Source organism: Prionailurus bengalensis, chromosome E4 (genome assembly GCF_016509475.1).
Source record: "Prionailurus bengalensis isolate Pbe53 chromosome E4, Fcat_Pben_1.1_paternal_pri, whole genome shotgun sequence".
NCBI lineage: Eukaryota > Metazoa > Chordata > Mammalia > Carnivora > Felidae > Prionailurus > Prionailurus bengalensis.
Window position 1 is genome coordinate 21313949 of NC_057360.1, and position 27978 is coordinate 21341926.

General features: G+C 36.9%; 1 protein-coding gene across 3 annotated transcripts in view; it reads right to left on the minus strand.

The window, feature by feature from the left end:
- Positions 1–4071: 4071 nt before the first annotated feature.
- Positions 4072–27978, minus strand: part of PLA2G4A (phospholipase A2 group IVA) — a 166758-nt gene continuing 142851 nt past the window's right edge. For all 3 annotated transcript variants that reach the window (XM_043569009.1, XM_043569010.1, XM_043569011.1), the window contains 4 exons: positions 27053–27237; positions 15053–15248; positions 13386–13543; positions 4072–4685 (listed from right to left, as the gene is read on the minus strand). In XM_043569009.1, coding sequence (XP_043424944.1) covers positions 4554–4685; positions 13386–13543; positions 15053–15248; positions 27053–27237 — 671 coding nt within the window. In that variant the 3' untranslated portion in view covers positions 4072–4553. The remainder of the gene's footprint in view (positions 4686–13385; positions 13544–15052; positions 15249–27052; positions 27238–27978) is intronic.

The following is a 27978-nucleotide window of genomic DNA, read 5'->3' on the forward strand; positions in this document are numbered from 1 at the left end:
AGCTGAGGGAGTTTATTACCACCATACCTGCCTTACAAGAAGTGCTGAAGGGAGGTGTTTGAGTAGAAGGAAAAGCATGCTAATTAACATCATAAAAACATTAAAAAAGAAGTATAAATCTCACTGGTAATGGTAAATATATTGTCATAGATTGTAGAAAATGGTAATAGTATAGTGCATAATTCATTTAAGACTCTAGTTTGTAAGTTAAAAAAATAAAAATAAATAACAATATTAGTAAAAATAACCATTACTACAACATAATATTTAAAAAAATGTAAATTGTAACAAAAATAACCTAAAATGTGAGGGAGAGGAGAAGTAAAAGTGCAAAGTTGGTGAATTCTATTGAAGTTAAGTGGTATCAGTTTAAAATAGGGTGTTACCAGTTTACACTATTTTATATAAGCCTCATGATAACCACAAAGGAGAATCCTATAGTAACTGCATGCCTACAAAACCACAAATAACAAGTCAAAGTACACCAATACCAAAGACATCAAAACACACAAAAAAGGTGGTGGCAGGACAAGAAACAAGGATCAGTGGATCTACAAAACAACCAGAAAATAACTACTAAAATGGCAATAGTAAGTCCTTATCTATCAATAGTAACTTTAAACATAAACTGATTAAATTCTCCAATCAAAAGACAAAGAGTGGCTGAAAGAATTAAAAAAAAAATCTAATAATATGCTGACTATAAGAAACTCAAATTAGCCTTAAAGATCAAGACAGACTGAGAGTGAACAGATGGATAAAGAAATTTCAAGCAATGGTAACAACAACAACAACAACAACAATAACAACATCAGGGTAGCTATGTCAGACAAAATAGACTTTAAACTAAAAAGGTAAAAAGAGACAAGGTGATTATATAATGAAAAAGGTCAATATATCAAAAAGACATTACATTTTCCAGGATAGACCATACATTAGGCCATAAAACAAGTCTTTGCAAATTCAAGAAGATTGAAATCATACCAGGTATCTTCTCTGACTACAATGGCATGAAACTAGAAATCAACAACCAGAAGAAAACTAGAAATGCACGAACACATGGAAATTAAACAACATTCTAATGAAAACCAATGGATCCAAGATGTAATTAAAGGGGGAAATTAAAAAAAAAAAAGATTGAGGCAAATGAAAATGGAAACAACATACCAGAATTTGAGCCACAGCAAAAGCAGTTCTAAGAAGAAAGTTTATAGCAATAAACACACTAAGAAACAAAAAAGATCTCAAATAAACAGCCTAACTCTACTCCTCAAGGAACTAGAAAAAGAACAGCAAAGTGAACCCAAAGTTAGCAGAAGAAAGGAAATGATAAAGATTAGAGCAGACATAAATGAAATGTAGAACAGAATTAAAAAAGATTAAACAAACTATTAAGTTGGTTCTTTGAGACAATAAACAAAATTGACAAGCTTTTAGCTAGACCAACTAAGGAAAAAAAAGCCCAAATCACCAAAATTACAAATGAAAAAGGAGACACTACAAACGATAACATAGAAATTCAAAAGATCGTAAGAGGCTACTATGAACAACTATATGCCAATAAACTGGACATCCTAGAAAGAGTGGAAAAATTATTAGAAACATACAACTTATCAAGACTGAATCAGGAAGAAATAGAAAATCTGAATAGACCAATTACTAGTAAGGAGATGGAATAGGTAATCCAAAATCCCCCAATGAAGAAAAGCCCAGGGCCATATGGCATCACTGGTGAATTTTACCAAACATCAAAGAAGGATTAACACCAATCCTTCTCAAACTCTTTCAAAAAATCAAAGAGGAGGGAACACGCCCAAACTCTTTTTATGAGGCCAGTACTATTTTGATACCAAACCGGAAAAGAACACTAGTAGAAAAGAAAACTACAGGCTGATCAAAAAATATCCTGCTGAATATAAATACAAAAGTTTTCAATCAAATCCTAGCAAACTGAACTTAACATCACATACAAAGGATCATTCACCATGATCAAGTGGGATTTACCCCTGGGACGCAAAGATGGTTGAACATATGCAAATCAATCAATGTGATGCATCACATTAACAGAATGAAAGAAAAGAAACATATGATCATCTCAATAGACACAGAAAAAGCATTTGACAAACTGAACATTTATTCATGATAAAAATTCTTAGCAAATTAGGCATAATTAGAAACATATATTAACATAGTAAAGGCCATATATGACAAACTCACAGCTAACATACTCAGTGGTAAAAGGTTGAAAGCTTTTCCTCTAAGAACAGGAACAAGACAAGTGTGTCTACTCTTATCACTGCTATGCAATATAGTACTAGAAGTTGTAGCTAGAGCAATCAGGCAAGAAAAATAAATAAAAGGTAGCAGAATTGGAAAGGAAAAAGTAAAACTGTCTCTTTGCAGATGACATTTTATATACAGAAAATCCTAAAGACTCAACCAAGAAAAAAAAGCTCTAATCAATGAATTCCATTGCAGTGTACAAAATAAAGTTTCAGAGGGGCGCCTGGGTGGCTCAGTTGGTTAACATCTGACTTCGGCTCAGGTCATGATCTCACGGTTTGTGGGTTCAAGCCCCGCGTCAGGCTGTGTGCTGACAGCTCAGAGCCCGGAGGCTGCTTTGGATTCTGTGTCTCCTTCTCTCTCTGCCCCTCCCCCACTCACTTGCTCGCTCTCTCTCTCTCTCTCTCTCCCTCTCTCTCTCAAAAATAAACATTAAAAAACTAAAAAAAAAATAAAGTTTCAGAATACAAAATTAACATACAAAAATCAGTAGCATTTCTATACACTAACAACACATTTTCTTAAAAAGAAATAAATCGATCCCATTACAGTAGTATCAAAAACAATAAAATACTTAGAAGTAAACTAAGGAGGTAAAAAAATGTCTACTCTGAAAACCATAAGACACTGATGCAAAAAAAAAAATCCAAATAAATAGAAAGACATCCTGTGTTGATATTGTTAAAATGTCAATACTACCAGATTCTATAGTTTCAGTACAATCCCTATCAAGATTCTAGTAGTGTTTATACAGAAGTAGAAAACACACTCCTAAAATTTATATGGAAGCACAGAAGACCCTGAATAGCCAAAGAAATCCAAAGAACCAAGCGGGAGGCATCACACATCCTGACCTCAAGCTACCCTATAAAGCTATAGTCCTCAAAACAGTATGGTACTGGCATAAAAACCGACAAAGAGACCAATAGAACAGAACCGAGAGCCCAGAAATCAACCCAAGCATATATAATCAACTAGCATTTGACAAGGAAGCCAAGAATACTCAATGGAGAAAAGACAGTCTCTTCAATAAATGGTGCTAAAAATTGGACATTCATTCTTCCTTCTTTGAATTACCTTTCTTTATGTTCTCTATTCATTTGTCTTTTTTCGATCACCTTATATTCACATTCATACGTGTGAGGAAAGATAAAGAAACAATAACAAAGAAGAAGGGAACATTCTTTCCTTGGCTGATTTATGCATACAAGAAATTGGTGCCCAGTACACATCATCAGACATGCTGCAGCATCTGGGGATACAGCAGTGGACAAAAGTGACAAAAGTCCCCACCCTCAAGGACCTTACATTCCAGTGGAGATGACTGACAATAACCAAGATAACCAAGACAGGTGAGTTTCTTTACTATGTTGGTTTCTCCTTAGGTTTACACCAACCCTGAACCTTAGCAGTTCAATGGGAACAGAAACCACTGTCATGCGATACAGACTGTCCCTAAGCCAAGACTTCCAGATACAACCTGTGCTACTCTTCTGGATTTTTCTCTGAGGTCAACTGTTCTCTGGTGGGCAAACAGTCCAAGATAATCTCGACAAAGTAAAATATTAAACTAGAAGAAGTTACTGTTTCTACTTGATGAATAAATGCATACCATTTGTTCAACAGATTACATGTCTTCTCCTTTAAGAAAAATAACCATGATTTAAAATGATACGTTTCACATTACCAGTTAAGATTAACAACTTTTGTGTTTGAAACCTTTGAATCTGAGAATGTTTCATAGTTTACAGTGCAATACCCCATTAAAAATAAACAAAAAATCTGTTATGCTAATTGCATATTGATGTATTTATTTCATGTATGTATGTATGCATAATATAAATAAAAAATAGTGTTGTCTCGTGGTATGAATAAATCCAGTCAGTGAATAACATTTACACACAATGCGAAATCTTACTTATTGAGACTGAACCGTTAAAGATTCTTAAAAGAAAACAATTTTTTAAAAAGAGGACACATAAGATAGTTGGTGAGGAATGTCTTAGCGACAGTGTATGTCCCTACATTTGCATCAGGAAATTCATACTGACAGAGAATGTAGCTGAGCATAATTTTACATGATCACATCATCTGCCAACCTAACAAATTTATAACAGTATAATTCTCACGCGGCTAAGTAACTTCAACTTTGAGTATCAGCCAGTCTCTTGTGATCAGTACTAACATCTATACTGTGTTTTCAAATCCAGTTGTAATGGCATTTCAAACTGCCTCAGCTTCAGAAATTGCTACCCTTTCCACAACACAAACTATGCTGCAGGTTTGCTTAGAAATTCCTTGTTGAAGAATCGTCTTGCTTCAACATTACTAAGAGAAACCGAGCAACGAGACGGATTCTGTCTTCTGTATTCAATGCTTTCAACTATGGCATTCTTTATCACCTGCAAATAGAGGTAAAGTATGCATAATTAGTATTGCTCTAGCCCCCTGTAAGCATTTGTTTGGTCAAAACAAATATCTAATTGATCTTTTTAGTATAGTTTTCTTTTTGAAAGAGAGAGAGAAATCTCTGAGTCATGCATGTGTACAGTTAGCTCTAACATCCCGCCATTTATACTCTTATTAAAGCTCATATCCAGATAATCTTCCCTCCCCAACAAGAGAAAGCAGTATTCTGGGAATGTTCCAGATTTTGTGCTGATAAAATTGTGAATAAAACATTTGTAACCTGGTAAATGTATCCTTATTCTGGTTTTCTATGGGAAGGTGTCAAGAGGGAAGAAACAAGTAAATCTAGAATTTATGTTCTTTGCTGTTAGTGGATAAGCAGAAATGAGGGAACACAAGGAAGTAGAAGACTTTCTTTAAACCTACAGAGAAAAGAGGCATTGCTGAAGACCTGCTCTGCTTTCTCAGCTAAACAAGTACAGGGATAAAACATGGATGTCCTCTATCTAGAAAATGCCACACTTAGTGATTTTATGGATGATCACTATTTTTTATTCAGAATAATCTTCATATATACTCAAATTAATGGTGACTATAACCTCTAAGAACTTCGGTTGCAATGATCATACTCTCTTCTGGTGTGAAGTTAACCTACTTAAGAACTTCTGGAAAGAAGACAAGACTTGGAATTTGGTTGAAGCAGTTGTTGCAGAGAATGGGAATGGGCTTTTGCAGAGAGGCCTGGCTCTGCTGCTGTTTTGGAACCCTGTCCAAATCAGGAAGACTCTATTCCCTAGGACTGGACTGTAGGATTTCATCTTAACCAACGAGGTAAAAGTTTGAGGGCACAGAAGAAAATCACAGGGATAATTTTACAATCCCCTTTATTCTCTACCCCAGGGACTGTTAAACAGCATTAAGGTATTATCTGCCTGTGTTTGAGCCCTTGGCCACAGGTGGGAAGCCTTGGCAAACTCATGTCCACAGCTAGTGTCACTGAGCAAGCCCAGGTCAATGCCTGAAAGAGAGAGATACTGAGCTGAGTAGTGCTAACATGTAACTAATATTCTGTGACTTTGTGTTGGGCCCGAAGGGCAGGCTCCTCTAATTCTCCAATGGTAACTTTAAACAACAAACAGTTGTATTCCGGAAAGAGGGATTTATCACAGAAGTGGGGCACCTTTATTTGCTCTATGATTTTTAAATTATATAGAGAGAATATATATAATAAAACATAGTATCATTTATGTATATTTAATTGTCTTATGGGCTCAACTGTTACTGAGTTTTTTTAAGTAAAGCGGGTATTTGCTGACGCCATTTTCCCCATGAGTAAGGGAAACATAATTAATTCTATGGTGACAGAAGAGGCTTCAGGCCTGTGAAGGAGACCTTGACCAAGGACCTCCAGGCTCAATTACTTCTTGGCTATGTGAGGTCAAGGGGAATTAGCTTAAATCCTTGAACCTGTTTCCTCTTCTCTTCCCTTCCTTCCTTCCTTTCTTCCTTCCTTCCTTCCTTCTTTTCTTTCTTTCTTTCTTTTCTTTCTTTCTTTCTTTCTTTCTTTCTTTCTTTCTTTCTTTTCTTTCTTTCTTTCTTTCTTTCTTTCTTTCTTTCTTTCTTTCTTTCAAAAATATTTATTTATTCTTGAGAGAGAGAGAGAAAGAGAGAGAGAGAAAAGGGGGAAATCAAGCAGGGGAGGGGCAGACAGAGAGAGGGAGACAGAAGATCTGAAGTGCGCTCTGTGCTGACAGCAGAGAGCCCGATGAGGGGCTCAAACTCAAGAGCCGAGAGACCATGACCTGAGCCGAAGTCAGATGCTTAACTGACTGAGCCACCCAGGCACTCCTGTTTCCTCTTCTTTAAAGTGGGAATAATAATACTAACCTTGGCTTTTGTGGGGATTGGAGATCATTTATATAAAGTGTTTTGCACAATACCTGGCACATAGGAAGCATTCCCTAACTAGCACCTATTTATTGTTGTTATTTTTAAACTGTCCATGTGTGCGAGAATTTAGGAGCTTTAATTTGGATGTGAGGCTATAAAGTTTACCAGAAATAAGCACACAGGGTATATCTAATTGTGGGCTTATTATATGGTAGAAGTCAGCAAACCAATTCTATCAAGTGTGTCCTACATCTTCTTTTAGTAATCTGCCTTTCTAGATCTTATGTCAGCAAGTTTTCAGTTGGTTTCTCCTTCACCATACCAGCACAAGACACATGAACCCTCACTGCAGAGAAATACCCAAGTAAAATAAAAACCAATGATTTGTTTTCCAAATACCTAAAAAGCTTTAAAATATAACAAACCACAGGGAAATTATACTAATAATGACTGCTGTCAATTCGTTTATAATAAATTCATAAACACACAAAAATGAGCAGTATCAGTATCATGAACTAGTGGATTTACTGTAAGTGGACGTTGGAGGTGTTTCTAGAAAACCGGCCATTTTTATAAAGGAAAATGAATATTTACATTTATTAACTGAAAATCCCAAATCACATAGTTAGAATGTGCAAGTTGAACCACTAGGTGGCACATTAATACTATGAAGGCATTGCCCAGATTTTTCAGATTGCTGCAGAAAACAGCCATTTGTTGTGATTTATAATTCTGTGATATAAACAGAAGAGGCTAGACTCAATACTGCATCAGTTGCTAAATCCAAACTTTCTGGCATGATCCATGGTACAATCACATGTATCCAAAGAACTCTTAATGTGGATCCTTAGAAACTTAACAGAAGACCATGGGGGAGGGGAAGGGGAAAAAAAAGTTAGAGAGGAAGGGAGGAAACTGTAAGAGACTCTTAAAAACTGAGAACAAACTGAGAATTGATGGGGGTTGGGAGGGAGGGGAAAGTGGGTGATGGGTGCTGAGGAGGGCACCTGTTGGGATGAGCACTGGGTATTGTATGGAAACCAATTTGACAAAAAAATTTCATATTAAAAAAATAAAATAAAAATAAATAATAAAAAAATTAAATTAAGAAAAAAGTCCCCCCCCCCCAAACAAAGAGGCAATATGTCATCTTTGAATCTTCCTATTTTTAAAATGGTATTAGGGGTAATCTTCAATAGTGTTTGCATCTAATTTCCTCTTTCATTCCCCTCTGAAATTCATTGAGATTCCAAATTCTTCCCTTTCATGTTATACTACAACAGCCCTCATCTCTCAAACCTCTCCATCCCCCTGCTCATCCCTAAGTATGACTGACCTCTGTCATCCTTCACTTGTGCCATTCAGTACCCTTCTAATGTTGATCCAGACTCTAAATCTATGGCAATAAAGGCCAAGAATAAGAAAAGGAAACATGTTAAATGTGATCTTCTCCCCTAGAGGCATGAGATTAGAAGCAATCCACAAGCAAATACTGAATTCCCACAACAGAAAATGAAAAATGATCCCCAAGAGGAAAGTTACTGTGTATTTTGAAAGAGAAATAAAAATTACAAACATAGAAGACTATGAGAAGATATTCTGGTCTAAATTACTATGAATTTGCCAGCAAATGCCTGCCTTTCCAAAATAAACCGAGTGTCATAGAAACAGGCACCCTGTTAGTCTTGTCATTTTTGATCCCAGCATTTAGAACACAGAAGGAGAACCATAAATATTTGTCAAAGTAATGAATGCATGGAAGGCTGATCAAAACAAAGTTCAACTCATGGAGATAATGAGATGACTAGAAGGACAGGAAGATTCTATAAGTGTGGTGGATGGACTGGGCATTCTCAGTAGAATTCTAGACGATCTTGTAAAATGGGCTGAAGATAGGAGATCATGGCATGCATAGGAAACATCTGGGAATTGGCCTGGCAGGAAAGGAGACTGTGTTTGGGAAACAGGAAAGAAGGCTTCTTGAGAAAAAGATGCTTCAAAAGTGAGGAAAGAGTGAGAAAAAAAACCCTGTGACCCCCATCTTGACTCCTCACATGATTGTGTGGCTTCCAGCAATCTGCCTACGTTATCCTTGACTCAGTTTCTTCACATATAAATAAAGATACCTACCTCATAGGCTAATTTTAAGTGTTAACTATTCTAGGGGAGAATATCTAGCTTATCTTAAACACTCAAAACTGTTTTTTTGTTCTTTTTATTTTGTACACTGTCATATCCTTAGTTATGAAAACAGTGCCCGGCACAGTAGATACCCAACAAATCTGTGTTGAGTTAATGAATAAATAAGATGGAAAGAGATTATAGGCAGCATTAAAGGTAGATGATTTGGGGCCTAACATATTAGGCCATCATATATAATAAGCTTCTAAATTATTTTTTTAACCTCTTTGTGTTTTTTACAAATATTTTAATTTAATTATTTTTAAGTAGGCTCCACCAACGTGGGGCTCGAACTCACAACCCCGAGATCAAGAGTCCCATGCTCTACTGACTGAGCCAGTCAGGGTCTCCTAAATTATTTTGGAAAAGATAAAAACTTTAACTTGTACCTAAGTGCTCTTATGATGATGATGAAGAATTAAGTACCAGTACTTCTGGATACATGCTTTTCCTCATTTTAATTAACATCTAGTATTTTCCACTTTAAAGAACTGTTTGCGAAAGAATTTTAAAAGCTCATTATTACGCATCATTGGAACATGTTGAATAAGTTGACACATAACCTTAGAATATGCCTACCAAAGTAATCAACTGAATGAGTGAGGTTGTATAACAGTGCATTTCTCTGTGGCAGTTAAATCAACAAGGTCCTGGGAAGGAGAGGCCATATTCCCTCCAGATCAAATTGGGGGTTTATGAGTCGAGCACGCTCCATGCCCAGGCATATAAGGTGTAGAGTTTCTGTGTGGTCAGAAATTCTGCCTCCAACCAACAGACCTGTGTCCTGCTACTTGCTCTCCTCTCCTCCTATGACATCAAACTCTTCAATAATTTCAGCCAGTAACTCAATGACATTTTAAAAATCATTCACAAAAATTTTATCACATATTTATTTTAGGTGCCTGGCATCATGATCAATGTCTCTGGAGGACACAAGGTAAATAAGGCAAGTTATAGTTTTCAAAGGGTTTAAATTTATAAGTAAAAGTAGAAGACAATATGAACACTGATAATAATTATTATCATTATCATATTAATTGCTTCAATTTATAGTGTCTCTTACATGCTAAGCCCTTAAATTACATTATTTTACTTAATAATAATTTACTTAATAATATTTTACTGTAAGATATGTATCATTGTTTCTCTTTACAAGTGAGGGAGGCAAAATTTGGAAAAGTTAACCAACGTGTCCAAGATCACCCAGCCAAGAGACACCAAGCAAGGATTTCAACACCCAATTTGGTCTGACTCCAAAGGCCCTTCATTTCCATACCACATGTTTTGGTATAAGTCATTCTATGGTAGGTTTCTTAAAACAAACAAACAAACAAACAAACCCAGCACCCACCCCCGTCCCCACCCAATGAAATACCGCCATTGTAAAAGCACCAAGGCAATGTTCAGTGAGAAAGAATTTGGGAGGACTGAGTAAGTGCAGAAACCTGATGCTAATGAGAAACCCAGGCTGTTGTCACGATGTGAGCAGAAACAGAGCAAGAATTCTCTAAAGATGAACTAGAATTTAGCTTTAGCAAAGAAGGCCAGCTAGGATCTCTGGGAAAATAACCCAACAGAAGCATACAGCTGTCAGAGACAGGGTGGCCTTTTCAGAGTAAAAAGTTAAGCCAGAATGTTAATTGAAGATGAAAATTTGCCCCAAGCCAACAGTGGTTGTGGCCACAAACTTGGAAACCATCTTCTATGGAGTTGGCAGTCAGGGGTCTGCATTAAAAGAATTTCTGTTCCTAGGGTCCACAACTGGCAAGCAACTGACAGTCCATGGGAAGTAAATATGTGCTGGGTTGCTGAAGTATGAATTAGTAAGCTACGCTATTCAGGTGGTGTGGGAATGAATGATTTAGCTAATGATTGAGCCTAATGAACTCTCCAGCATCCTGCCCTGGCAGTTTTGTTGTTCTGTTTTATCATCCCTTATCAAGAAGCTTTGATTCTGATAAAATTTGTTTCCTTGGTTACAAGTGAGGGGTTAGGGGAATAGTCAAGAAAGAGATAAAATGTCAGTGAATACTGGAATTCCTACCCGGGTATGAAATGTACCCATGTGTACGTTCACACACACACACACACACACACACACACACACACACACGAATCACTTGAACACAAGTCTCAATGGTCATAAAATTTAAGAGGAAGTTCACATTCACTCATGACCTCCCATTCCCCCCTGCCAATTTACTGCCTAGGCTACTATTACCTGTACAGACTTGTCTATGTTATTAATTCTGGGCATTTGCGAAGGTCTTGGGGGGTATCTAGCATGGTATAGGATATAGATACACGTAGGTAAGATTCCCATTTATTGAGCGGCTTCTGTTTGCAGGTTATCATACATACATCACCCGATGATTTACTATAGCTATTATGATAGGTGCTGTTACATCTGTTTTAGAGATGAGGAAACTGAGACCCCAAAAGTAGCTTATTCAAAGTCACACAAGTGGCCCCTTTGAAATCTAAATAAGATATAAAGCCCATGGCCTTACTTCTACATTCTATGCCAGGAACATTCTTAGAAGCAATTTAAACCTGTTTTATTAATTAATGTTTGATGAGCTATATTTCAGGAAAGTTATTTTGGAATTCAGTCCATTTTTGCTTAGGCTTTTACTTGCTCATCTACATGTCAAACAAACTACTTTTGAGAATATATAAATAGAACTGTATCATTCTTTATAGCAAATAGCTTAGCAGACTTTATATAAACCAGAAGTGAAAGCAATGAGAGAAATGTAGTTGTTTAAATTATATATCTATATCTATCCACTCACACATTCAGACTATATAGAGGTATGTAAATACGCAGATGTAAATATGCATATGTATGTGTGGGTATTCTTTTATTTTTCCAAGTCTAACAGGGTATTTACATATTCTTATATTCTATATTTTTTTCCATTTGAGGACAAATGGTCAAGTTTAATGCATTTAATCCCAAGGAATACATAGGTTTGAGTTTGCTGGTTTCATACCAGATATAGGATTACTATGATATTACCCCTTAGTTCTCTTCTGACAGCATGGGGTTTTATAAAACACAACTCTATTTTGAGAATGTCTGTTCACCCCCTATAAGTTAAAAATTAAAATACTGATTTTCTCTTAATATTCTTTAAATTTTTACAATCACCACAGAAACAATGTAGCTTATGGATTTCAGATGTCCACTGATTGTAAGATAAAAGAAAAAAGAAAAAGATAAATATATTTAGAAAATGATACATGCTATAAACTTTACTAAGCATGTTTGATGTGAATTATCACATATTATTCATAAGTAAAGGCTGACAAGAAACCATTTTAGAGTTTTAGGAACTGAAGCTTATTAGGGAAAAATTTCATATTTATAAAAATTAAAGATACTGATTAATAAACATATTATGGCATAACTGTTATAACTGTACACAATTGATCACCACTAGTCTCAGGCCAACTAAACCCACAAGTGAACCAGATGTGCCAGAATTCTCTTAGTGCACATGGAACACTCATCCACATACTGTGCTTTCTTTGGCATCATTCGTACAGTATCCAAAAAGACTGGTAAGTCAGATAGGATACCTTTCCCTCTCCATTTAATACCTTTATTTTTCTTTTATTCTTTTTTTTTAATGTGCAAAATCCAATTAGGCTACTGAACTTGGGCTTTCACAACTGATAGTAATTTATTAGACACTATGGTTTGGAACTACAAACCAACATGATTTCAGTTACACAACCACGTTCCTAAATGGTGAATTAGAGATTAGAGAATGTCACATAGACGCAGAATCTTAGCAGATTTATTGGGGATAGGAATGACTAATACTGAAGAGGATGACTTGTTGCTGAAGTTCCTAATGCAAAGCATACTTAATATCTCATAGGTGAAAAATGAGAAGGCTGTGACTGATGGCAACATTCCCAAGATATACAAAAATAAAGATGTTTAAAAGCATGAGTGTATCTATGAAAGCTCATGATATTTTAGCAGATTAACTACACTTCTATTACATTCATTTTCCTACTCTTATATTTCCTTTTTTTTTTTAAATTTTTTTTTCAACATTTATTTATTTTTGGGACAGAGAGAGACAGAGCATGAACGGGGGAGGGGCAGAGAGAGAGAGGGAGACACAGAATCGGAAACAGGCTCCAGGCTCTGAGCCATCAGCCCAGAGCCTGACGCGGGGCTCGAACTCACGGACCGCGAGATCGTGACCTGGCTGAAGTCGGACGCTTAACCGACTGCGCCACCCAGGCGCCCCATCTTATATTTCCTTTTTATCACATTTCTTCCTACTTATAATTTATTTTATCATATGATGAATACATTAGATACTCTGGGAAAGAAGCTGAGAGTATTAAACAATCCTTCAATCAAATAATAGTATAAAATGTGGGCTCTGCCCAAAAGCAATCTTGGAAAGATTGCTTTTCTTATTTGTGAATTTTGTAGGGTTCTTCTGGAGAGTAATAAAATAATTTACAAAAAATAAAATGGTACACTTTGGGTGGCATCATTCATAAACTTTATTTTTAATTAATTAAAAAGGCATTGCTATGTTTATGTGATATAGAAGTATGTGACACCATCAATGATCACAGGAGATACTTACATCAATGTTGTTCAGGGTATTGAAGTACATGAGATCATGCAGCCTTTTGAATGCTTGATTTGGATATTGAAAGTTGAAGGTTGAAAATGGTGATTCGGGGTCATCAAAAATATCAAAATCAGCTATTTCTTTCTCTTCCTTAGTTTCTCTTGGGACACCTAAATACCCAAAGAGTCTCAATTGGTGTGATTTTGAAAACTACAAAATAGCTCTAAAACCCAAGAAATAAAACATACAAATAGCCATAAACATAACATTGGGAGCCCCCCACCGGGGTCATGTAATCTGTAGTATGCACTATTTTGCTCTCACCCATATTCCCTGGGTCGGGATTTCTATGTGTTCTGCCTGGGCAACTTCCAATTGCCAGCAGCTGCATCCCTGTGCCTAAGGACTTTCTACCCCATCTTGCAACTGGGGAAGGTTGCTTTGCTCTCTAACAGCAGGATGTAAAGTCTGGTAAATAACAGTCTGCCCCAGGCAGTAGTCAACCAAAGACACTAGGAATTAGGATATAAATACTCCAGTTCCCTTGCCTATTGCTGCATGAAAAGGAAGGATGATTCTGGAGCGTAGGCTCTATTCCTTTTCCTAGAGTATTCCAACAGGATCAAGTTCTCCTCATGGTAGCTGGCTTACTAACACATCTTTGCTTGTCTACCTTCCTTTATCACTTCCCCACTCCCTTACTAAGGTTCCCTAGTCCACCCAAATAAACCATCTGCCCTTGAATTCTTTCTCAGCATGTGCTTCTGGGGGAATCTGAACCAAGACATTATCTAATTGTGTTCATGCCACAGGAATCCCCTACACAGCCTCTTCTTGAGTATTAACAGTGATAGAAGATTCTCTAGGTTTTAAGTACTCTACTGCTCAATAACTGAAAATGCCAGCCAGTTCTTCCTTCTCTTGTTTTGAAGTATCACTCCTAGTAACCAACCCCCCCACATCTTTTCTTTGTCTTCCTCCACTCTCTGGAAGATCACTTTCTTTTCCATCAACCCTTGTCAAATCTTCCATGACTATCTTTTGTATCTTTCCGTTCACAACTGTACTTTCTGGTCCGAGGATAATATGATTTTTAGGCCTTGAGCATCCTGCTCGTCAATCTCTAGATCTCCTTTTTGTTAATCAGTATCTTCTAGGATATTGAAGAGTCTATAGACTCTGGATGTAGTAAAACAGGATGACTGTGCCTTGAACTTGATTCTCTTTTTCTACAAAATATAACATGGCAACCTGAAATTACTAGCTATGTTGTATTATATTAATCCTGTGGTCACTTAAAGTTCTCAGAGTTTTTGCATGATTTGTTCTGAAACAAGGGTTTTCTTGCATGGGTGATTTTTCAAAGTATTTAACAATCCCTATGACAAGGGCACCAACCAATCAGAACAAACACAAGCCCAGGTTCTGGAGTAAAGCCCCAGAGATTTTTATTGATATGTTGATATATCAGTTTCTGAATTGTGAAGAACTCAGGGGATCTTGGAGTGAGAAAGAGGGGAAGTACTTGGGGACTCAGGATAGTAGCTATTTATTAAGAGAAGGGAAGAATTCAAAATTTTAATAGTTGGTACAGCAAGTACCATTATGAAACCACTTAACATCAGTCTTGTTCCTTTCCCAGATTTCTACTCTACAGATATAATATATTCCCAACGTACCTGGTGCCTTGTAATTTCTGAAGTTGATGTTGGCCAGAACAAAGTGGATGATAGTTGGGCAATCTTTCTCAACGTCAGGATTCTTGGGTTTAAAGACATAGCATTCCTTCAGTCCTTCTCGATCAAACACATTGGGATCAATCTTTGGAAATGGAAGCTTGTTCATTCTGGCCCACTTTTCTGCAAGTAGAAGTTCCTATAGAGGAGAGGTAAAGATACATTCGGGAATTTTCAGTTTTCATGTATTCAGTTGGTCTGGCCATCGTTCAATATTCATTAGGTGTTGACTGTGTCCTAGCAATGTGCTCCTTGCTAAGATGAATAATGACCTTGTTCACAAGAAGCTCATTAGTGTAAAAAGATACATAGTTGCCTCCAAACAAACTCGCTATTATGTTAATTCTTGGCCTCATAGGAGGCATGTGAAAATTTACTGATGGACTGAACTGAATGAAATTATATTGACGTAATTGCTATAGGAAAAAAATATTAGGGCTCTGGTTATCTATAACCCTTCAGAGTCAAAGATCTGAAGAAGCCAAATGAGGAACACTCTATTACTGAATTCTTACCTGTATCTTCTTAACACAACCAATTAAAATTAATAAATTTCATGTATGCTAACATATCTGAATTACTCTGAATCAGCTTTTTAAAATCTTCTGTTTATAAAAAGATTTTAGCTTCTGGCCTCAGAATGCTATTAAATGTGTAGTGGCCAAGAGTGGGCCAGACAGGGAAACCAAACATTTAGTTAGTGGGTGTTGCAATTGTGTGATTGTTTCTACATATTAGCTCCCTTCCTGATAAGAGAATTATACATTCCCACCAGAATGAGAAGACACCTAGACATAGTCACAGCAGATGATTTGTAGCTGCTGACACGTAATGTGACCAAGAAATACATGTTTTTTTGTTAGCCATTGAGATTTTAGATTTGTTTCTGCATCAAGGCTGACTAAAGGGTGGGTAAGCGCACAGACATACACACACACACACACACGCACACAGAGTGTTGAACTAGAAAACATAAATCAGTATGGACAGATGCCATAAATAAGGATTATTTATATTTAAAAATATTTTTCAATGTTTATTTATTTTTTGAGAGAGAGAGAGAGAGAGAGAGAGAGAGAGAGAGAGAGAGAGAGAATGAGCAGGGGAGGGGCAGAGAGAAAGGAAGACACAGAATCCGAAGCAGGCTCCAGGCTCTGAGCTGTCAGCACAGAGCCCGACACAAGGCTTGAACTCACAAACCGTGAGATCATGACCTGAGCCAAAGTTGGACGCTCAACCGACTGAGCCACCCAGGGCCCCTGAGCCTATTTATATTTATATACAGTTTCAGGGGGAGTGGGAAAAATAAGAAGCAGACTCTCAGTGGTAAAAGCACAGACTCTAGGGCCCGATTGCCTGAGTTAAAGCACAAGCTCTGAGACTATGGGCATGTTTCTTAGTGTCTCCATACTCAATATCCTCAAATGTAAAATAAGGAAGGTAATAATAATAATACAAATCTCATGATTGCCATTCGAATAAAATAATCTCTGTACAGTATTTAGAACAGTGTCTGACACTTATGATTTGCTAGACAAATGTTTGATAAATAAATGCCAATAAAGAGAGGAAAGAGGTGGAAGGGGAAAAGTGAGGAAAGAAAAGAGGAAAAAGAAAGAGAGACAGGTACAGTATTAGAGAAATTCTCATAGAGGTGAGGTATTAGGGAAATGATCACTGCAATCTTAAGTTATTTTAACTACTCTGTGTCATCAATCACATCAATTGATTCAATGATAGTCATCAGTTGCAAATCAAAGCTCCATGCTAGGAGGTGGGAACATCACAGTGAATGAAACTCTTGTTGTTATGGGATTTATAGCCTGGTGGGTAAGAGATAGTGACCAAGTAATTCCTTGGGTTTAAAACTGTCGTAAACGCTACAGAGTCTTCACCATGAGATTTGCAGTGTATGTGGACTATTTCTTCAGAGGATACATTAATTCATTCAACCATTATTATCAGACACCTGTTTTGTTCTAGGCATAAGTCAAAGGCTGTCTTTGAATCCTTGAAGATTGTAAATCAATGGGAAAGGGGAATAACAGATATTATAGTGCAATATGATAGAGGCAGCGAATGTGATGGATGGCTTCATGTATGGGCTGTGCAGCCTGAAAGGCCAACCTCAAACAGAGACACCTTGATTTGCTACCTGGGTGGTCTGAGACAAACTGCTGAGCCACCACAAGTCAACAGGGACGAAATTATTTTATGGGTTGAAGTATGTAGCGATATTCCCTTAATGGGAAGCATAAGAACCAACCAACCAACCAACCAACCAGACAGGGACCAGGTTGTTCACTATCCCTGAAATAGTAGACTCTCAAACCCATTTCACCTCTATTCCTTCTGTTTCTTATTTCTCAGCAACTTATTTTCTACCACTGTGTGTAAAGTTAATACTATTATTTTCCTCAGGATTGCTGTGATGATGAAATGAGGTAATGTATTAAAAAAAACTCAGTAATTTATATTTAACAGTATAATTTATAGTTTAAATATTTATATTTGTATTTATATATATTTTTTAATTGTAATTTTATTTTTAAAAATATTTAGTAGTTTTTGAGAGAGAGAGAGAGAGAAAGAGAGAGGAGGAGAGCGAACAAGAGTGGGGGAGGGGCGGAGAGAGAGGGAGACAGAATCTGAAGCAGGCTCCAGGCTCTGAGCTGTCAGCACAGAGCCCAATGTGGGGCTTGAGCTCACAAACCGTGAGATCTTAAGTTGAACTCAGACATTTAACCCACTAAGCCACCCAGGCACCCCGATAGTTGTGTTTATATTTAAAATAGTACCTTACGGGGCGCCTGGGTGGCGCAGTCGGTTAAGCGTCCGACTATAGCCAGGTCACGATCTCGCGGTCCGTGAGTTCGAGCCCTGCGTCAGGCTCTGGGCTGATGGCTCAGAGCCTGGAGCCTGCTTCCGATTCTGTGTCTCCCTCTCTCTCTGCCCCTCCCCCGTTCATGCTCTGTCTCTCTCTGTCCCAAAAATAAATAAATGTTGAAAAAAAAATTTAAAATAGTACCTTAAATTTACATAAAAGTATGCATTGAACCTTTCAGTACTCTTGATGCTTCCGGAATGTTGTCAATTTTAAGTTGATTAACTCTCAATGCCATTTACATTTTATTTACAAGAAACAAAAATTGGGGGGAACAAAGGATATAATGTATATTAAAGCGTTATTTCATAAACTACTAGGCAAAATATGATTATATTTTACTGAAATATATATACAGATATAAATTCTGGTTTGAAATTTGATGAAACTTTTATCACTAGCCCCTTTTTACTCCCTGTTCCATTGAATTATTCAGTTTAGTTCTTGTCTGGCACTTTCACAATTATTCATTCAAGATTATTCAACACCAAAATAAAACCAAAAGTTCATACTGTGGATCATTTGCGTGAGAACGAGGCAAAAAAAGAGCTTTCTAGTGTTTACAAACATGACTCAGGATGACTAACTATGTGTGGATAGTTTCCTCTTCACAAGAGGAAAAGGAACTGAGTGAGGTAAAAGACCAAGCTATTTTTAGTTAGATATTTTATGCTGGAATCAGGAAGCGATTGAAACTTTCCCTTTCCTGATATGATCCTGCTGTGGAAAACGTTAAAATCCGATGACTATAAAGATGGTGATTACAGGATGGAAAAACTACCTCCTCCCCGATGTCTCGTTTCTCTGTCAAGACTGAGAAACAATGAAACAGTCTATGAGTAGAGCAGACGAGTTAGAAAAGAGTATTTTAGAAGAATGCCATGAGCAAGAACATTGCTGCTTTGCAAATTATGGCAATCTGCCTGAATTGTTTTCTACCACAAGTATCCATTTTGGTTGTTGGACACCTCATACTTCTGATTTCCATAGACTAATTCATGGCAAATTTACATACTACAAAAATTATTTTCTGTGGAGATAAAAATTTGTGAGTACCCTTCAAAGTAACACTTTGTAAGAAGTACTCATTTTTGAGTACAAAAACATTGTGAAGGATAAGAAAAACAGCCTAAATAAAATAGAAATATATACAAACTATAGTGTGAATGGCATATATGTGACATTTTATTTATTTTTATATATGGATAAATATATATTTATATGTATTTTTAAATGTATAAATATATATTTGTATCTACTAAATTAGCTTTTGTCTAGAGGAAACGAGCATTTTCTCTGTCCAAACCTAGGATATGTACTTTCTATGATGTTTCTCAATATTTACAATCCATTTTTAGATTGGGAAGAGGTATGGAGTATAAATATAAACATAAATTGAATCTTAAAAAAAATGAATGAAGCAAGTAACGTAAGATACAATAGATAGGGGTGCCTGGGTGGCTCAGTCGGTTAAGTGGCCAACTTTAGCTCAGGTCATGATCTTGCTGTTCCTGAGTTTGAGCCCTGCGTCGGGCTCTGTGCTGATAGCTCAGAGCCTGGAGCCTACTTTGGATTCTGTCTTCCTCTCTCTCTGACCCTTACCCCCCCTCAAAAATTAATAAACATTAAAACAATAAAAAAAGATACAATGGATAGAATCTACAGTTTAGAATTCACTATTTTCTGGTTATGATCATCATCGCTTCCAATAAAAAGCATGCTGGTATTAGGATCCAAGAGCTTTATAATGCAATGGGTGTGAAAATAATTTTGTATATTTAATAATGTAGAGTATTTACATAGCACTTTACAGTTTTCTTTAGTTCTTCACCAAGACGTTACTATAACTTCACAAAAACACGTAGAGAAATTAATGTTGGGCATATCTGCTCATCAATAGGCATCTGATCCTTAATGACAAATACAGGTGTAGTGGGTTGAATGGTGGCCCTCCAAAACAGAAGTCCATGTGCTCTAACCTCCCACCCTGCCCCAGAACCTGTGAATGTAACCTTATTTGGAAGAGGGGTTTTTGCAAATGTAATTAAGCTGAGGGTCTCGAGATGAGATCATCATGGGCTATCTGGTTGGGGCATAAATCCAATGACAAATGACTTTGTAAGAGACAAAGGTCCTTATAAGAAGACACACACACATATAGGAGAGACCATATGAAGACAGAGGCTGAGAGCCCATATGAAGACAGAGGCTGAGATTGGAGTTATGCAGCAACAAGGCAAGGAAAGCCTGGAGCTGGCAGAAGCTGGAAAAGGCAAGGATGAATTCTAGCCATAGAGCCTTTGGAGGAAATGTGGCCCTGAGATACCTACATCGGTGGTAATTTGTGATGGCAGCCCTAGGAAACTAATATTTGAGGTAAATCTGTAAATGCTATGTTTAATAATGGATAGTTCCCTTTATTGGCCACAGTAGATCGATGCCCAGCAAGCTAACACTTGGACTGGCTTGGCCATGATGGTGTGACCCAAAACAAAGTCATGAATAAATCATATGCAGAGGTTTTCACACAAGGATCATGCCATAATGTTAACAAATAAATCAGGTTAGTGTGGAAAAATACAATTCTCTGTTTTTTTGTCAGTTTGATGGAATTTTGACCTTGAGTGAAATATAACAAGATAAAGCTAATTTAGATAAATTACTTTTATCATTGGTGAAAACTTGTTCATTTCAAACTTTCCTTTCTTCTCTCCTCCTTTTCTCCTTCCCTCCTTGTCTCCTTTCCTTTCTCTGTTCTTCTTTCCTTTTATTTTTAAGAAAATGAACCCACTGCTCTGGGTTCTGCTCATTACGCATTTAAAAGGGCACTGAAAAACTGAGTTAGACTTATGTCCAACATATGGTAACATGATATAAAATAACATTATTTACGGCATAATAACTATTCTATTATTCTCCATAAAATTTAGTAAGGTTAAAAAAAATTTCTAGTAAACTCTGAATTCTCCTATATTCTTTGCTTGCTCCTTAAAAGAGCCAAAGCTTTCTTAAAAATGTTTTTCCTAAAATCAGTCTGTTCATTTCGCAGACTTGAATGTGAAAACACCCCTGGCTTATTTTCATGACCAACATTAAAGACAAATGCTAGTAGAATTCTCCTTGAATGGACCCTAATGGTGAAATAAATTTGTATGGTATATATCTAAGTTATTATAGAGTTAACAAAAAGACTCTTGACAAAATGAAACATAGAACTGATTTTTTCAAATCAGTAAGAATATTATTTAGAATCATGAGGCTCTTTATATCCAGCCTACTATTAGGATGTGTGCCTACAAATCTAAAACAAAAACAAAAACAAAAACCAACAAAAGAAAACCTAAAAACCTTCCAGTATTATTGACATTGACATTATCAGTTTTCAAGGCCAGTTACAACATAGATAACAATAAAAACTGTGATCTCCTCCATCAAAAGCCATGATATCTATCATTCATATCTCCCTGACAAAATCTGAGTTTTAACTATACTTATGAAATGCTTCTATCAATAATTGTGAAATAAGGTTTATGGTTTTATTTTTTGGCCCAGCATCTTTGCTCTGCTCTTTTATTACAAATGGCATTTATATTTCAACTCAAAAACAGAAAATTTCTGGAGGAAAACATTATAAACAATAGTGTGTAATTTCCTTTATAGTTAAGTCTTTGAAAATATAGATCCTTATTTCCAGAGTAATGGGTTTTATGCCATACTAAACCAATAATAAAAGGAAATATATACATATTGGGGAGAGAGGTGAGATGAAAGAAATTGACAAAATTTCTACAGCACATCTATGAGAATGCATAGCTGGAAATGTCTACAGACTTTGTAAATCTATATAGATGGAGTGATTGTAGGCTCTAAAATAGTAAATACATAATAAAGCTACAGTTGTTAAAATACAGTGTGGTACTGAGATAAGAATTATCAGATTGTCAGATGAACCAATGGAATACAATAGATACATACAAAACAGATCTAGGCATTCTGTAGTACATGATAAAGGAAGCATTGCAAATAATATCTTTGAGGGATTGTGTTATTATGCATCTAATATATTGAAAAATATTAATGAGTTAGAATATTTTAAGAGAATATCATACAAAGAAAAATACCGGTGGCTGGGTGGCTCAGTCAGTTAAATGCTGACTTCAGCTCAGGTCATGATCTTGCAGTTCGTGAGTTCAAGCCCTGCATCAGGCTCTCTGCTGACAGCTCAGAGCCTGGAGCCTGTTTCAGATCCCGTGTCGCCCTCTCTCTCTGTACCCACCCCCCCACCCCAGCCCCAGCTCATACTCTGTCTCTGTCTCTCAAAAATAGAAAAAAACATTTTTAAAAATTTGAAAAAAAGAAAAAAAAGAAAAATATCAGTCTATATGTAACTGATCTTGTTAATATGAATTTCAAGAATAAAACCAGTGAAAGAAGTGACTACATAAATATTTAAAATGTTAAAATCATCAGAAATAAAAATTCCAACACAAATACTCATTAGATCATACTTGCAAAAATAAGACAAATTTTAATATCTTTAAGATATAAAATACTAATGAACAGCAGCAATACTAATAATCCAATTAAAAGTAGTTTAAAAACATGAATATAAATAACCATAACAAACTATTTACACTCACAAGCAAAGGGAAAAGTTGGAGGAAAATGTGCTTCTTTTTCTTTCTGTCATATTGTAAATTTTTTTAACTTTGTTTTCAATATTTTTTCAGCCGGAAAAGCCATGTAAAATAAGGACTCACATATGCAATCTTTTTTTTTTTTTAATTTTTTTTTTTAATTTTTTTTCAACGTTTTTTTATTTATTTTTGGGACAGAGAAAGACAGAGCATGAACGGGGGAGGGGCAGAGAGAGAGGGAGACACAGAATCGGAAGCAGGCTCCAGGCTCTGAGCCATCAGCCCAGAGCCCGACGTGGGGCTCGAACTCACGGACCGCGAGATCGTGACCTGGCTGAAGTCGGACGCTTAACCGACTGCGCCACCCAGGCGCCCCACATATACAATCTTATATAGTAATGTCAATTGGTGCAGCCTTTTGGGAAAGCAAACCAAAAATATTTATTAAAAGTCCTAAACTAATACATATCTAAGAAGCCAACCTAAGCAATTAATAAAAAGTATGGTTAAAGATTCATGGGCAAGGATGATCACAGAGAAAGTGACAAAAGAGCAATAATCTGAAAGTTGAAAATGGAGCATTGTTAAAAATTTTTGCATATTCACATACATATAGAGATACCATGCTGTGTTTATAACTTTTTTAATGTTTTTAATTTTTATTTATTTTTGAGAGAGAGAGAGAGAGAGAGAGAGAGAGACAGAGACAGAGACAGAGTGCAAGCAGGGGAGGAACAGAGAGAGAGGGAGACACAGAATCCGAAGCAGGCTCCAGGCTCTGAGCCATCAGCACAGAGCCCAATGTGGGGCTTGAACTCATGAGCCATGAGATCATGACCTGAGCTGATGTAGGATGCTTAACTGACTGAGCCGCCCAGGTGCCCGGCATGCTGTGTTTATTATTATGTTAAAACAAAATTTAATGGGGGAGTGCCTGGGTGGCTCAGTCAGTTAAGTGTCCAATTCCTGATTTTGGCTCAGGTCATGATCTCATGGTCATGAGACTGAGCCCCATGTTGGGCTCTGTGCTAAGTGTAGAGCTGGCTTGGGATGCTGTCTCTCCTTCTCTCTCTGCCTCTCTCTCTCTCAAAATAAATAAATAAACATTAAAAATTATTTAATGGCATGGGAAAATGCTCACATTATAATTTTAGGTAGAAAGAAGCAAAATGCAAGACTATATTATCCTGGTGTTCACACACAGACACACACACACACACACGCGCGTGAAGAAAATTGCAAAATATCAGCAGCTGTTGTCTGTGTACAAGAAGCACTTAATATATATTCCAAATATCCAAATTTTTAAATAATAAGTATACATTCTTCTTAATTAGAAACAATGAGTCAAAGTACATTTAAAAACTACAACAAAGTACAAGTTCTTTTTAGAGGTACAAAGTGATAACCAAAGAAGGTGCAAACCTTCTTCCCCATATTAACTCATGAGGTGGCAGGGCTGTGATTCATATATAAAATTATGGCTTTGACATTTTCCAGCCCCCCTGGTGAAATGAATAATACAGTTTCTTCCATGTCCAGAACTAGTTTCCAAGCTATCCTCTTACAGTCATCCATTGAAATTCACTCCCCCATAGCTGCTCGTGGGTCATCAGATCTTCCTCTTGGCTTTCTCAGTCACCTGCCCTGTACAGTACTTCATTATCCTAGGCTTGGATTACATTAAATCCCTCTTAATTTTAATCTTTTGCTCTTTCTTCAATTCGTCCTACTTTCCACCGTCAGATTAATCATCCTAAGATTCCAATTTCATGAGGCTGTTTGCTGGCTGCAAAGCCTTCACTGATTCTCTATTTCCTATCATCCAATTTTAGAGTCTCCCCTAAAGCCTTCCTAATGGGAGCTTAATATCTATCACTTCGAATCAGATCACTCCACTTCCTCAGATGTGCTCATTGCCATCTCTGTGCCATTTTCATCCTGGTCTATTTATTTCCCTGCTCATCTACCCCAGGACATACCAATCTATTCTTACACGGATCTCCCATAACACCCATGCTCATATAAATCAAAATAACTCTTTAACAGTAAGTTTCTTAATTTTCTTCCAAATGACTCTCGCATATAAAGCCTTTCCCCCAAGAAAGCTAAAATGTTATGGAAATCAAGAACCATGGTTTATCATTAATTGCTGCACACAGCACACAGCACAGAAAAATGTACATCTACAATGTATACGGAGGAGGCAGCTAGTGAAGGAGAAAGAGCGTTAGATTGTCATTCTGGAGCCTTGGAAGCTGGTCCAGCTTAACGGCTTCTTCTTCTTTTTTTTTAAAGGCATTTAAAAAAAAGTTTTATTTATTTATTTTGAGAGAGACAGAGAGCATGAGTGGGCGAGGGGCAAGGAGAGAGGGGGAGAGAGAGAATCCCAAGCAGGCTCCGCACTGTTAGTTCAGAGCCCAGTGTGAGGCTTGATCTCACAAACCATGAGATCATGACCTGAGTGGAAATCAAGAGTTGGATGCTTAACTGATGGAGCCACCCAGGAGCCCCCAGCTTGACCACTTCTTAACTAGCACTTTCCTAGCCATGTCCTGAGCTATGTTCTGTTTACTCATTGTCCATTTTATTTTATTTTATTTTATTTTATTTTATTTTATTTTGAGAGAGAAAGAGAGATATAGAGAGGCCACAAGTGAAGAAGGGGCAGAGAAAGAGAGGAGAGAGAGAATCCCAAGCAGGCTCCATGCTGTCAGTGCAGAGTTCCATGCGGGCTCAATCTTATGAACTGTGAGATCATGACCTGAGCCGAAATCAAGAATTGGATGATTAACCACCAGGCACCTTCAGCTTGACCACTTCTTAACTAGCACTTTCCTACCCAGGTCCTGGACTATGTTCTGTTTACCCATTATCTTATTTAATGTGAGGATATGATGAAATTGCTTATCTCACCAATACTTGTTTCCTTGTCAGAATACCACTAACTGCCTCTAAAAAAATTAAATGTGAAAGTATTTTTAAAATATGAGGCTTTATATATATTAAGGAGCTATTATGACAGCCACTATTAGTCTTGAGAGCAGTTTAGTCATAGTATAACAGAAAGGAAAGCAGACACCAGAGGACTCAGGTTATCATTGACTCTTCCTGGTTGGGAGATCATGGACTATTTCACTTACTTTCTATGAATTTCCATTTCTTAATCTATGAAATGGGGATAATAACTCCATATCTGTTATAACATTTCCTTCATTCACCAACGAAAAAATGACCTACTTAACACTTTGGCTGGCACTAATAATACAATTAGAACCAAATGATTAAAACAAAACATACATTCAAAATAGTGTTCTAGTTCCCAAGGAGTTCAGACAGTGAAAGAGATATATATGTAAACAAATACAGACAATACACCATGAAAATTGCCATATTAGAAGAATATACTAAGTCCTTTGTACTGAAACTAGGTCTGTGGAGGTCAAGAAAGATAACATTTGAGATGCATCTAAAGAAAGTTTGACGTGTTCCAGGTGGAGGGAATAATATTCATGATCTCGCTTGGGTAATATCACAGTGTTGCTGAGCAATCTATGTTGCCTGTTCTGAACTTTTTCTCATTTCTTCAGAGGCAGACTTTTATTCTCCACATGACCCTGGTTCCCCCACCTCTACCCTTTCACTCTCAAAAGATAACATTGACTTCTAATTCCTACAAGAGTGAGAAGTCATCAGATAAGTACTCTCCTATCTTCCCCTCTCCATGCCTAACAGTGAAAAATCCTACCCTCTTGCCCCAATATGGACACTTCTATACTACTTTCCAACTGTATTTTTTTAAATCTGCTTTGTACTCCTCACCCCTGTAAGTTTCCAGGACTGTGACTCTGACTCTATCATATATGTCATCTCTCCACTCTCCAATAACATCTTCATTAATGACTCCCAGGCATCAGCATTTAAATACACTCAAATCTCTTCTATTAACAACCCACCTGTTCACATACACACATAGTTTTCCTGTTCCCCAATTCCTTAATTTTCATTATTTTTCCCTGATAGTTGTTGTTAAATTTTCAAGATACTATTTTATGTCCTCTTCTTGAGAGTATATATTCCCCTGGCATGGTTTTAATTATCTTTTACTTGCTAACATCCAACTTTCAGCCTCATTTCCTTGAACGTCAGATACATTGCATCATTCTTGTTCTGTTGAAGACTGTGAACTTTAATGTGGGTCATGGGAAATCATTTACAAATTTCTTTAAAAAATTTTTAAATTTTACAAATTTCTTAAAGAATGGAAGTGATTAAATCACATCTGTGTTTTTAAAATATTACTCATCATAATGTAGAAAATAGGCTAAAGGGATAAGAAATTGGAGTGAAGAGGACTAAAATATCTACAAGGCATGCAAATGAACATCCTAGATAATGGAATGTTGTATAAACTCTCCTTACCTTGAATGGAGGACTAGAGTCACTTGGTCGTGCAGAAAAGTCAAAGGAGATAATGAGATCGACTCCTCTCTGAGGTCTCAGGATCAAGGGGTATGGCAGGTTAAATGTGAGGCCACTGTCCACTACATGAATCTTTTTACTTTTGACATCCAGAGGCTCATATATTTGCTCAAATTCATCAGGATCTTTAAAAAGGGAAGAAAGAAAAGAATAAATTAAATGGCCATTTCACATTATTTAGAACATAAAAAAATGCATTTTAAAAATAGTATTTATTTTGAGAGAGGGGAAAAAGAGAGAGTGCATGAGGGCGGGGTAGAGAGAGAGGGAGTGAGAGGATCCCAAGCAGACCCTGATCTGTCAATGCAGAGCCCAATTTGGGGCTCGAGCTCACGAACCATGAGATCATGACCTGAGCTGAAACCAAGAGTTGATGCTCAACTGACTAAGCCCCCCCAGGTGCCCCCAAAATATTTTTAAGGTAAGTTTGTGAATAAAGTTTTATATGGTTAGGTCCTCAGGCTTTGGAGACAAACAGAGCTGGGCAGGAGTCCAGCTTTAGCAGCTGCCAATTAATTATTGTCTTTAACTCCTAGTTTCCGCATCTGTACCATCAGGTAAAAGAATCAAATAAAGGTGCTGTGAAGATGAAGTGAGACAATGCATGGAAAGTACTTAGCTCAGGTCCTGGCATTAATTCTAAGCTATGTACCCCTTTAACAGCTTTACCTCACATTACCTAGGTCTTTGCTGGCTTAAAAACATTTCCTCATACATTATCTGGTTTTTAAGTCATAACAGACATGTGAGGTAGACGACATCTATAAATGAAGGATGAAATACATCCATCTCTACAGTACAGAAGGGGGGCAGGTAGAGTGAATGGATCCCGCACTGCATCTCCCTGATGGGCGTCCAAGGAAATA